The sequence below is a fragment of the Echinops telfairi genome, unplaced genomic scaffold (genome assembly GCF_000313985.2).
Source record: "Echinops telfairi isolate 266 unplaced genomic scaffold, ASM31398v2 ScPeMD7_23;HRSCAF=83, whole genome shotgun sequence".
In the NCBI taxonomy this organism is placed as follows: domain Eukaryota; kingdom Metazoa; phylum Chordata; class Mammalia; order Afrosoricida; family Tenrecidae; genus Echinops; species Echinops telfairi.
Genome location: NW_022103920.1, coordinates 77343716 through 77356701, shown reverse-complemented (window position 1 = coordinate 77356701; position 12986 = coordinate 77343716). Strand labels below are relative to the sequence as shown.

At 39.9% G+C, this 12986-nt stretch overlaps 1 protein-coding gene across 1 annotated transcript in view; it reads right to left on the bottom strand.

Moving 5' to 3' along the window:
- ITGB8 (integrin subunit beta 8) overlaps nt 1–12986 on the bottom strand; it is a 95889-nt gene that overhangs the window by 48249 nt on the left and 34654 nt on the right. Inside the window, exons 2-3 of the mRNA XM_004702710.2 lie at nt 11270–11355; nt 4899–5070 (exon numbers count right to left, since the gene is read on the bottom strand). Coding sequence (XP_004702767.1) covers nt 4899–5070; nt 11270–11355 — 258 coding nt within the window. The remainder of the gene's footprint in view (nt 1–4898; nt 5071–11269; nt 11356–12986) is intronic.

Below are 12986 nucleotides of genomic sequence, written 5' to 3'. Positions count from 1 at the left end.
GTGAAATGGCAAAAATGAAGGTGAATAATGTATATTTTGAACTCAGGGGTATAAATTTCCCTTTGAATGTCTCAGAAACCATGCTGCTTAAGGAAAATGGCTGACAGAAGGTTAAAATGACTGACAAAAAGCATGGATCTGTTTTGATGCCTTCAGAGACCTAATCCCATATTTTTGTATAAATAAAATAGTTTAGATAAGGATTTAGATAAACTAAATAAGGATTGAACTTGACTGTTTTAAGAATTGAGTTTAGTATCTGATTCTATGTTGTTTATACTGATTGCTTATATGTATTATTGTAGATATAAGGGTGTATAGAAATGATTTGGGAAGTATGAAAATAGAGAGCTTGAAAGCACACTTGCCTCAAGCCATTAATTTGATCTTTAGATGGGTTTGGGCCAAGCCTGGAAAGAAGGCTCTGAAAAGATAAGCCCCATTCAGTGCTTTGGAGTACTCAGGATATATGCATTCCAAGAGATCTGACTAAGGGCAAGATTGACAAATTAAATGAAAAAAGGAACTCTTTGGATTTGAAGTTTGAACTTTACTGGATTTTGTCAGAAGCTGGAAAAATTCTGGAACCATGAAGAAAACTCCTCTCTAGGACTGATAGTTAAAGGAAGCCTGTGGTCAGGCTGAAATGCTTGCTAAGTGACCACCTGTATTCACTTGTTGAGTGGAAGTGGGAGAAATGCAGCAATAAAGAGATGGGATGAGTTTGGCTGTCAACATCCATGGACCTGGTTTACAGGAACTAGAGGAGAAGACAAGAGTGGGTTGCCTTGTCTGAAGTTCATTACCTAGCACAAGGGACTAGGGTTGTTGAGAATTTGTGAGGGGGCTATGGTCTAAGGCAAGGCGACCAATGGACACCCTGGTGAGGCTAAGAGGTTAAGAAAGGCTACATTGAATTAATCAGAACCTGACCAGATGAAGAGATTTTTGAGCCTATGGACTGGTGCATATAGCTGTTGACTTTATGGATGGCCTCTCCTGATTTGACTTTGCTTATGGATGCAGATTTCACCAGGTTCCAACTAGAATGAAGATTCTTCACTTCAAAGAATATGATTGTTTCCTCAGAGCACTAGCTTGATATACGTGGGAAATATAGAAATTGGATACCCAATATTGGGGAATAAAGGCATAAAGTAGTTGGCTTATAAACTTTCATAGGTTGGGGAATATATATTTATAGGATTATAGGATTAAGGTGTACGTGTTACTGCAATTGTTAGCATAGGAGATTTTTTTAGTTCACTTATAGAATGTTATATGTTTAAATGAGTGTGGCACATATTGAATTGTATGCTTTTCAGTTTTATCCTTTTAGGTACAGGTGTGATTTTATTATTGTTTGAAAATTATATATGGCTAAAGAGTTATGTGAAAGTGTTAAATTGACAAGGGGTGGGCTGTGGTAGTGACCTATCTGGTGTCAATTTAAGGATTAAAAGTATAGGGGTGGAGTCTAGGCTATAAATCTGGAGATAGCCAATGAGAATCTGTGTGGGCATGGCCTTCTCCTGAGAATTCTGGGAAATCTGGTACTTCCTGCTTGGAGGTGGAAGATACCTCTCTTTCTCTGCTACTCCCTGGGAGACATTGCAGAAGACAAGCCACATGGACACAACCTGTTCTCGGAAGCCAGAGAAGCCACAGAGTGATCCCTGCCAGCGCTGAGATGCTTACAATGCCACTGGACCCAACGACTTTCTACCCACTGGCTTGTGATCGTCCTGCAGTTGGTTTCATTGCATGTGTTTCGTGAGTCTGAAGAGGACTTTATAGATTGGTATCAGAAATATGGGCTAATATCAGACTTATGGCCTTGGACTGGACTGGGTTGGGATGTTTTCTCCATGTTCAATTCCTTTTGTATAGAAACCTCTCCCTTATATACACATGCATGTTTGTGAATTTGTTTCTCTAGTCTACCCAGACTCACATACCCAGTATGCTACCAGATCTCCTTTAGTGAAGTATAGGTTATATTAATTGTTTTAGAATAGATTTCATTAGTTTTAAAGCACAGCTAGATAATGACCTTCTCTACACTACCTTCTAAAGGATTTCATTTTCAGTATTCTCAGGGAACATGTACTTTAGTCAGTAGTCTATTTCTGTTATAAATTTTCTGTATGATAAATAGGTTAAAGTAAGAAAACATACATATTAGGAGATACTGTGTGAAAAATAATGTCAGATTTTCAATTTCACTTAAAATATTTGATTTTAAATATAATCCAAGTAGTATTCCTTGAAACATTTAGTCCGTGTATGTATTTTTATAAATAAATTCTTATCAGATGCCACATTGAAAATTGTGAATTTTTATCAGATAAGAATAAAGTAAACTGAGGCTCATTTGAATGAAAACGTTGGAATAAAATTGAGTTGTAGATGTCTACAAAAGTCCCAACAAGAGTCTTGATGGCTAATAGTGTTTGGCTATTTACTAGAAGGTTGATAGTTTGAATCTATGATCTTCTCAAAAGGAAAAGATGTGGCAGTCTGCTTCTGTACAGATTAAAGCCCTGGAAACCCCTTAGGGTAGCTCCAATTCTGTCCTATAGGGTTACTATAAGCTGGTATCAAGCTGATTGCAAAGGGCTATTGGAATCCCTGATTAATGGAAAAAAAAAAAAAAAAAAGCATGCTTGGCTGCTAACTAAAAGATTCTCGATTCATGGGCCTGCTACCACTACCAAGTGCTCTGAAAAAGATCGCCTTAAAAGATTCTGGATAAAGTGGGAGATACATGTGGAACCAACCTGAAAATATATGTATATCGTATATGTTTTAAAGACCAGACTTGCTAGTGAGATACAGTCAAAACTGTGGTCCTCTGTCACCCGGCAGATGTGAAACTGAACTCTCTCCCATGGCTGAATTTCCAGCCAACATTAGACAGGGGAACAATTGCACGAGTGAGAGATGCATGCCTTGGAATAATCAACTACATGACATCCAAAGGGCAGTATTTACCCAGGGACAAAGATCAGAGGGGTTAGGAATAAAGGAACAATGGAGATAGGAACACAAGGAGGAAGTGGGACAACTTATGGTACATTGAAGGGGTTGCGATCAATGACATAAAACAATGTGCATGTGACTTGTTACCAAAGATCTGATGAAGTGCTCCTGAAAAAGCAATCAATGAAAACTCTATAAAGCACAGTTCTCTAAGGTATAAGGTTCTCCATGAGTTGCAATCCACTTGATGACAGCTCATTGGCACAGAAGCAGTGTTGGTATCGTTCGTCTGCAAGACGAGATGGCCCATCACTAACACCCTGAAGAATTTTCAGGATGAGCAATGGAGCAGGTCCTCAATGGTGATTTTAACACGGAAAAAGAAATTATGCTTTTTAAAAGTGGGAATTTTAGATTCAATTCTGGGAAAAGATCTAGGGATGCTTATCTAACAGACTATAACTAGGAAAATAAATGTATTAGGAAAAGATTAAGATTAAAAATCATTAAAGATAGTTGGGAAAACATCTTTAAAATCTGTCTATGCAAGAGAAATGTGTGTGTAGTTGTAGGACAATCTCAGGGCAGTGTCTAGAGAACATAGTGCGCTAGCATTCAGTGAACAGGAGAATACAAATTCAGTATGCAGTAGCTACACTAAATATATATACATTTTACAATAAGAGATTGCAGGGCCCATAATCTTAACCAATCAAATTACTTTCTTTTCGTAGAACTCTTTCCAACTCTTGCCCTTGGGGAGGGGAGCATACTGGGATATATAATTGCTTTAGATGGTGAGAAGCAGTTTTAATTGGAAGTTGGGAACATGCCTAAGGCCAAGAGAGAAATGCACTTTGTTTTTCTTGATAATCAAAGAGTTTAGAAGAAATAGCTCAGCTTTGGAACTGGAGGAGTATCTATGAAGAATGGTTACTTACAACTTTAAGGATAGGTCAAGGCCACCCAGAATGAAATAATGATGGCTTGGAACCGATGGCCACATGGCTTTAAATTAAATGCAATGAATTGAAGGGTACATACGTGTCCCTGGACTTATCCTGCCATATGTATTTTGTACACGGGGCTTCTCTGGCCTAATTAGAAAATGACAAACCTCTGCCAGTGGGTAGAATTCACGGTCATGGAAGGGAAACACAGGGGCAGTCAAAGAGGAACGGTGTCTGTTAATCTCAGTAGCAGTGCCCAACATAATTCAGACAATTTGGAAGTTTCTGTTTGTGCTTAAAAATTCATTGCAAAAGCTCTGAGGACTTCACTGAACATATATCTCCTATTAATTAATAAATAAATCAACTAATCAACTCAATAAACGTGTGTGTGCTTGCTCTGTGCCAGCACTCTGTGCTAGGCAGCAGAGAAACAGGATGAAATTAATCTTGGTGCCCTTTCTCTCAAGAGCTGGAAGTGCAGAAGGAACAATTACAGTGGAGCGTAATCGGGCTTGTAAACACACAATTATAATGTGGTGTGGTGAGGTCTGCAGAGAGTGTCCAAGGTCACATAGGTGGCATGACGTTGTCCTTGTTAGCTACTGTTGAGTCTATGCCAACTCATGGTGATCTCATGTGTGCAGAGCAGAGCTGTTCTATAAGGTTTACATGTCTGCCATCTCTCCTGAGCATATCTCCAGGCCTGTCTCTTGAGAAGCCTCTGGGGTGGGATTGGAACTGCCCACATTCCAACGTGTAGTGGAGCACTTCACCATTTGTGCCACTCAGGGGTCTAGTGGTACAGTGAGTGGTACAGAACAAACTAGAATTCTGATTTTTCATTCTAAACTCACTGATTTCTGCTCTAACAACACTGCCTGTGCAGTATGAAGTATGGGCAAACAATATGAAGTATAACTTTGAGTGAAGATTTATAAGAGGATTATTTGAAAATTGCCAAACCTGGACGAAGCTGGATCGATATTTCTCCTGGTGTCACCTGGGTATTAATTTCATTTTCACTTGGCATTACATGCACAGATGGGTATTCTATTGAGTCAACTGAGCAGCCTTTGCTTATTAAGTTCGGAACAATATCACAACGTTCACTCCTTGATCCACCAGAAATGAAAACCTGTTAAAAGAAACAAAGTCACTCACTTTCTTAGGGTACAGCATCTCAACTATAACCACGGAAAACCGGGTAACAAATTTTACAAAGAAGTCCTCTTCCACCAAGGTGCGCACAAGTTATGGACCTATTCTAAATGGCTGCACGTTTCCATGAGGGGTACCGGCAACTTCAAATAAAGCTTTAATTCCTCACTCTTAGTTTTAAAAGAGGAAAATAAATTATTGAGGATGAAATTTAAATTAAATAATGTAGGTGCTGTTAACAGATCATTGTAAAATTATACCAACTTAATTCTTTCTAAATATTTGACTTTGGAAGGCCTGTTCCAAAAGGAAATTTAGTCAAAATCGACCTCTCAGTGCTTCCAAACATGAGCCTCAGTCCCCAAAGGGCTCAACTGGTTGGTTTATTATAGATTGTTATGTTTGGAATACGAATGAGCATGACTCCTTGGAAGTCACGTGCCTAATTAAGTACTGAAAATTCATAAGAGAATGAATTGGAGATCGCTGAGTTCTTTTAGACCAAAAAATGTCCTCCAACTCCTGATATACAGAAGGACCTGTAAACAATTAAATAAACTACGTAAGATACTGGTAATAAGCAGAGAAAATAAGATTGTCGCTCAAAATCCCTCCAATTTGCAACTCAACCTAAATTTTTCACTATCATTCCACAGTGGCTCCCTGATTGTTGTCCAGTATCTGCTTGACAATTTTGGGATCAGCAAAAAAAAAAAAGCATAAAATTTAATTTATCCAGGTTGGGAAAAATGGGTATTTTTATTTTTGTTGTTACCATTCAGGTTTGTTCCCAAACAAAGGAAACTGCATAAAAGGGTAGACATATGTTTTATTATATACCATGCTGGCTTCGCCGTTTGGGGGCTATTTGTTTACACATTAGCTCATGAATCTTCGTGGCATTGGCTTTTGATCTGGCATCCATTTATTATTCCTCCGTTAGTTCAGCTGGGGCAGACAGCTGAAATTCCAAACAATTGATCATTCAGCCCCCAAATGTTGATTAACTACGTAATTCAAGACCAATAATTTGTGAAGGCCTCAGGACACAGAATATGGCAAGGCAGATATAGGCCCTGCCATCAAAAAGTCAACAGACTATTGTGAATTCAATCACTGAGCAAATGAATGTAATGATGCTGGGCTAAATCTGAGAGTAAGCAAAGACAGCGTGGGGCCATGGGGAACAGGGATTATCAAGGGGACAGAAGAGTAATTTTGAACAGGGGCATCTCTGGCACCAGTGGGTGGTGAGTAATTAGACAGAACGGTGGTAAGCAACACAAAAACCTTCAGATGGGGATTTTAATTTAATTCCTCTGTCAATTAGAGCAAGGGGTTAGCTAACCAGGATTGAAGACAAATGCATCCCACGGCCTTTTGGTTATTTATTTACTATAATTTGGCTGACACCTGAATTTATGAGGGCTATAAAATTTTTTAAAAGAAGCAGAAAAAATAAGTGACAAACACCAAAGGTGGCCCACAACGCTAACATTTCATTCGATGGCCCTTTATGAAAAAAATGTGCTGGCCTTTGACTTGGGAGTGTGGAGTACGCTTATAACTTTATCAATATAAGCCACACAAGGGAACATGAGCTTCTTGCCAATCAAAATTTTCAGGTGTTATTCACGAAGGACTTCATGGAAATGAAAAGAATACCATTTGCTTTGCTCTTGGCTATACATGCAGATTTCAGCTGGAACTTAACCATTTTGAAAGTCTGAATTTCTTAAGTTCAAATTGATCAGATAGAACCTAGCGGTACTCAATGAGAGGTTGAAGTGGCATTCCGGAGGGAAAGATGGTCTACAAGCTACTATGGTATGTGTCATGGTCCTCCAGAGAACGTCAGGCTCGGTGGAGGAATCCCATCCTTCCACAGGTCCGTGGAACACAGAGGATGCTTAATGAAGGCTTGACTAGTTCGTGGATGGTGCAACTGATGAATGTGCCCAGAAGGTTTGCATCCATCCCGCGGCAACTGAGAAGAAAGGCCTAGAGAACTGTTCCTCCCGCCGAAATTCAACTACGAGGACCCTCCACGGGCACAGTTCTACCCGACATGAGGCGACCATGAGTTGGAAGTAATTGGTAGCAACTGTTCATTGATAAGACCTGATAGTTATTTGCCCACTTATGTCTCAAGTGATATGTGGAAAATGTCAAAACTCCAGGACATTAAATCATGGAATGGAACCGAAAGCGAACTTACTGCTGTGGAACCAATTGTGACTCATAACAGCCATACAGTATAAATAGCTCTGGTGTGCTTTTTTTTATCCTCCTCCAAGCCAACCATTGTTACTTGAGTATTCAGAAAGATGAAGAGGCACTTACTTCAATGAAATTATACATTAAGCTATGTCATCTGACCTTTAAATGTCAAATAGTTTTGCCGAAATAGGCAAAATAGTCTCAATTATTTTGCCATATCTGAATCAGCAGAGCTCTTTTTAACCCACTGTAAAAACTAAGAAAAACATTGCCAATGTGACAATTAGGTTTGAAGATGGAATTAAAGACAGTGGATCAGAATCAAGAATGGAAGGCTGCGCCTGCCCACTGTGGCCTGCTTTTTCCACTTTGTATAAAAGGAAAGCAATTTTTAACCACACCCTTTTAATTTTTGGTATTTAGTGTCATTTTAATTTCTTCTAATTCTTATGTTTCACTTTCCTACAACACACAGCAAAATCCTACTCCGACGTTCTGCAAGAAAAGCTTCTTGAGAATGAAAAGCCCAGACTGAAGCCACTCTGGTTGGCTTTTCACCAGCTGTCACTGAGCCTTCGAATGTGATCATCATTTGAGGATATAAATGAGATCCCGCCCCCGTCTACTCATGTCTGACTCTTTCTGGTATCTATAAGTGGCAACGTGTACAGAAACAAAATATTTTATCTTCCCTGTTATGGATCGAGTTAGTCTCTACTCCAATCCCCAATATGCCATTGGTGCAGTGAGTTATGCGGTGGACCCTTAACCTCCAGGTTAGGAGTTCAAACCTGCTAGCTACTCTAAGGAAGAAAAATCAGGCTTTCTGCTTCTGTCAAGGTTTACAGCTTTGGAAACCCAAAGGGGGAAGTTCTATTGTGTCCCATAAATTCACTAAAAGTCAGAATTGACTCAATGACAGTGAAATTTTAAAAATATGTGTTAGAATTCTAACTCCTCTACCTGTGGATGTAATTCCATTTGGAATAGACTATTTTGTTATGCTAATAAGGCTTCTACCAGACACTCTGGGGGAGCCCTGGTGGTGTATCAGTTAGGCTTTAGGCTTCGATCTGCATGGTCAGCAGTTTGAAACCACCTCAGGAGGAAGACTGGGCTTTCTACTCCCGTAAACAGTTACAGTCTGAGAAAACCCACAGGAGATCGCTGTGAGTCAGCACCCATTGGTTTTGGTTATTCTACGCTTTAACCAGGGTGGCTGGTGGTTTTGAACTGCTGACCTTATTGTCAGCAGCCCAGCTGGTTGCCACCATGCCACTAGGGGTCGCTGTGAGTCGGCCTGGGCTCAACGGTAGTGAGTTTGGGTATCTCTAAGGAACACCAAAACATTAGAGGATTTGAGATGAGGATTTTCTCTAGCACTGGTGCCTTGAATTTAGACTTCTAGCTGCCTAAAACATGAGAAAATAAACGTTCACTAAAGCCACCACTTTCTGCTACATTTGTTACAGCACCACTAGTAAACCACAACATACCCTGTTAGCAGTGGATTCTTGTCACATTATTGTTTGGTACAGTTACACTTCTTGGTTGTTCTCTAAATTCTGACCATGCTAGCATATCCTGAAGCAAATAGATGAGGTCAGAGCAGAAGTGAATTCTTCAGCGCCTGTCCTTTCTTTCACAGGAATATTTTGTTTCTGTTTATCTGTTCTAATCATGAGCAGAGACAAGGACCCCTTCTCTCACTGTACATCTCACCCTTCCGGGTTGAGAAATAAGACCTTATTTGCATCTGGGTGATTTTCAAATTTAACTATTACATTGTTCCTCTTGAAGATGTCAGGTCAGCCAGTGGGAGTGGACAGCTCCTAAGGTTAATGATGTTGACCATGTCTGAGTCTCTACACCAGGAATGTAGGCTTAACACAGACAATGTCCTTAAAGTACGCTAAGCCTGAATAAGTTGCTTCCCAGTCTCCCATAGTTCTGCATAGTAACATTCCTATTTCTTAAGCATTACTTGTGTGCCAAATTCTCCCAATGTAAACTTCACAACACTCTGAAGCAGGTCCAACTGTCCTGTCCATTTTAAGGATAGGGACAACCTAGTGGTTAGGTAACCTAGTGGTTATCTAAAGGTATAGCTAGAAACCAGTGAGACCGATTTGAAGCTGCCTTGGGCTCCGCCCAGTATAGCTCACATGGGAGAATACGGAAGAGAAAAGCATTTTGGTCTGTGGACAAACAAGTGAATTCCCAAGCGTTTTCCTGGGGCCCTGTCGGACGGACCGACCGACAGTGGACGTGTGCTGGCTTTCTCAGCAATGCAGTCATCCCCTGTCCCCTTAGTTTACTCATTCCCCGAACACCCCAATCCCTTCCCTCCTCCCATGACAGAACGGTTACAGCTACTCCCAGAGCTAGGACTCCATATTTATTTTATGCCAGTTAGAATGAGACACGAAAGGGGGCTCTCTACAGAGTTAGCATCAGACATTTGGCGGTTCTTCCATACTGCCCTCTGTAGTTGGCAGCTGGCATAAACTGTAGGGCCCTGTGGATCTTCTTGGTGGTGATGCAGCAAACATTAAAAATGAAGCACCACCGCTGTGTGACTAGAAAACAAGAAATCATGATGCATTCCTGAGAGGGGAAAACCTATAAATCTGTTTCAGACCCAAGTTTTCACTGATGAGAACAGAGCCTCAGATGGAACAGTAAACTCAGTGTGGCCATTCGATTCATGGGGGGTGACGGCGTTGAATCCGGACACTCTGACACTGTGCTCTCGATGGTAGTGCTTGCCTCCTGGGACTCTGGCAAAGTACTGCCCACTTACAGGGTGACACCCGGGCTTCCTGCTGGCAGAGCCGAGAGTATCACGGGGAAGTGTGCAGGCTATCGGTGAGAGAGGGGGGGACTTGCAGAGGTGGTTACTGTTCTTGAGCTCCTCCCTGCTTCTATTGTGTCTATTGTGAGGTGGTCTGTTAGAGAGTTTGACGGTCACTAGTCTTTGCCTCTTGTCAAGACTTCTTTTTCCTCCGGGAAATCTGTAACCAGAGAAATCTGAAATGTCACGGCAGGAAGCACAGTTCTTCAGCTCACCCTAAAGGGCCCTTCACACCAGCAAAAGGCCGCTGAAGGGCTGTCCCTTCTCAGCCTCAGGTTCACCTAAGGGAACTGTAGTCACATGGGAAAGCTCATAAAAAAAGAAACCTCAAATCAGAAGGTAGGTTCTCCAGCGCAACTAATTATATACAGGCAATTCTGACTAAAATTTACCAACCAAAGAAAGTTCAAATAACTTTAGTTGTTGACAAAACAAAAGAATGCATTCTTTTCTCTTTGCTAACGTTTGTCATTGACATTTGTTTCTCTTGGTAGAAAACACGCTAATTCTGAATAATACACATTTTTTTCAACCCGATTCTCTACTCCACAGAATTTAAGTGAACACAGTATCTCATGTACCAGGTCACTTGTCAAAAGAAAGGCACCCCATTCTCCACATATGACAAGCAGATTTCCACATGTAACATGTAGTCCCAAGTATTTCAAATAAAATGAACCAATAAATTAGCTAGCTTTTCTTTAATAAGCAAATGTGAGAGAATAATCCAACTTGGCTATGTAACCTAATGCTTCAAGCTGCAGTAAGAATTTCACACCAAAGCCTACTGAACAATCAAAAGTTATTATCTGTGTTTGCCAATTCTCTCTATAGAACAGATGGAAAACATAAAATGCTTGGCACTTCATTTCAAAATTACCATAATTTTCCTAATAAAGCAGTTATAGTTTATATTCACCCAGATGCACTGTTTCCAACCATCAAACCAAATAAGAATGTCCTGATGTTCGGTAGTACCATTTTGGGGGTGTTTTTTTCCTGAAGCACCTTCAAGGCACAGAATTTACGGGTAATGAATCGGACTGGCGGGAAAGTCAGTGGTAAGGGTAAGAGGAGGAAAGGAAAAGAAAAGAAAGCACACCTCTTGCGCACACCAGCCACATTCCGGACCCAGCGCCAGGCACTTGGTGCATGATGCTGCATTGGAGTCCACACATCGGTTGTGTTCTGCAACGGAGCACAAGACAAAGCGTTATTGGCCTTGTTGTACAATGGCGGTGTATACAATTCTAGACCCAAACATATTTTGAAATTCGAAATAATGTGCACAAGTTTTAAATACATGGCATCAAAAATCTTTCATTGCTTAGCGCAGGATTAACCTGTGGCCTGATATTGATCAAGTATTTCCCCTATGGCTCTTCTTACTTGGGTTCATAAAGTTGGAGGAAATGAGGGTGATGTAAATATGATTTAAGTTAAATTGGGTGGGGGTTGGCTTGAATTTTGCTGCAATTGTAGGGGAGCCTCCAAGTAAGTTTAGTATGCTGAAGTTTTCTTACATTCAATATTATCTGAATCAAGTAAGTGTTTTGGGTCCTGGAGTTTTTACTGTAAAAACAGTCATGTACATACAAACATCAATTGCAACACATAAAGTTGAATAATAATCAATGTACTTTCTGAGAAAAATTCTTACTAAAAAATGTTTTGACTTTTTGGTGAAAATTTACACAGGGAGCGCGGGTTTCATTTGACTATACACAAATTTCTGCACAGTAACATTAGTTAATCACAGTGTGTCAGCCCAATCTTTAACTGTGTTCTTTTTGTTCCATTTCCAGTACTCTAGTTTCCTCCCGCACTTATTTTCTCATCTTTGTTTTTGAGTCATTGTTGACCTTTTGATCTCGTACTGCTGTTTTTAACATAGAGCATCAATCGTATAGCAATGTCCTTTAGTTGTGTGGCACTGTTATTTCATTAAAAGATGATCTCTGAGGACAAAGCCATTCTAGTTTTAAAAAGTGTCCCAAGGTGATAGTTTCATGGAGTCCTCTGCTGTCTACTATTTTGGTTTGTCTTTTTATTCCCCTAAAAATTTGAGTTCTGCTCTACGGTATGCCCCTTTGGCCCTGTCATTCTATCTGACTCCATCTAATATAACTCATATAAGTATAGTCATTGGTGATGGCCAGGCATCTAATTCTTCTGATTTCTGGATAGATGAAGTGGTAGCTCATGTAGACTTGTTGTTATCTGAGATTTTAGTTACCATCTTGCTGCTTTGTTCACGGTGAATTGAAACCCAGAGCCTGGTATTCGATGGCCACTTTCAAGCTATTAAATCTCAGATACTACTTGCTTCACTAAAATACAGTTCACGATTGTTTTGTGCACTACATTATGCCAATGTCATATGAGACTATGGCTAAGACAGAGTTTTGATGGGTCTATAAAATTCTAAATTAACTTTAGAGTTCTGATCATTTTAATATTGACAATCTTGCTTTGCAGGGTACCAGAACCAAATGTAACATCACAATTTATTATTTTAAATTTGGCTAAAACAGATGAGTGGTTTTAGTTACTTCTATTTAATTTCTGAGACTAGATCACTTTGAGATCACAGCCAATACATTTTCCCCTATGTTTCCACAGTATGATATATGAATAAGGCAGTTTGATTAAAAACAAATTTCCTTTATTCCTCCTAGCCACTAACTTCTTGTACCATTTAAAAGAGACTCATCATTATAGACTTAAACACATAAAATATCATGGAGAACAAGTATTTACAATGAATTTTCCATAAAACAGTCACATCTTTCTTACCAACCCCAAAACAAACTCACTGC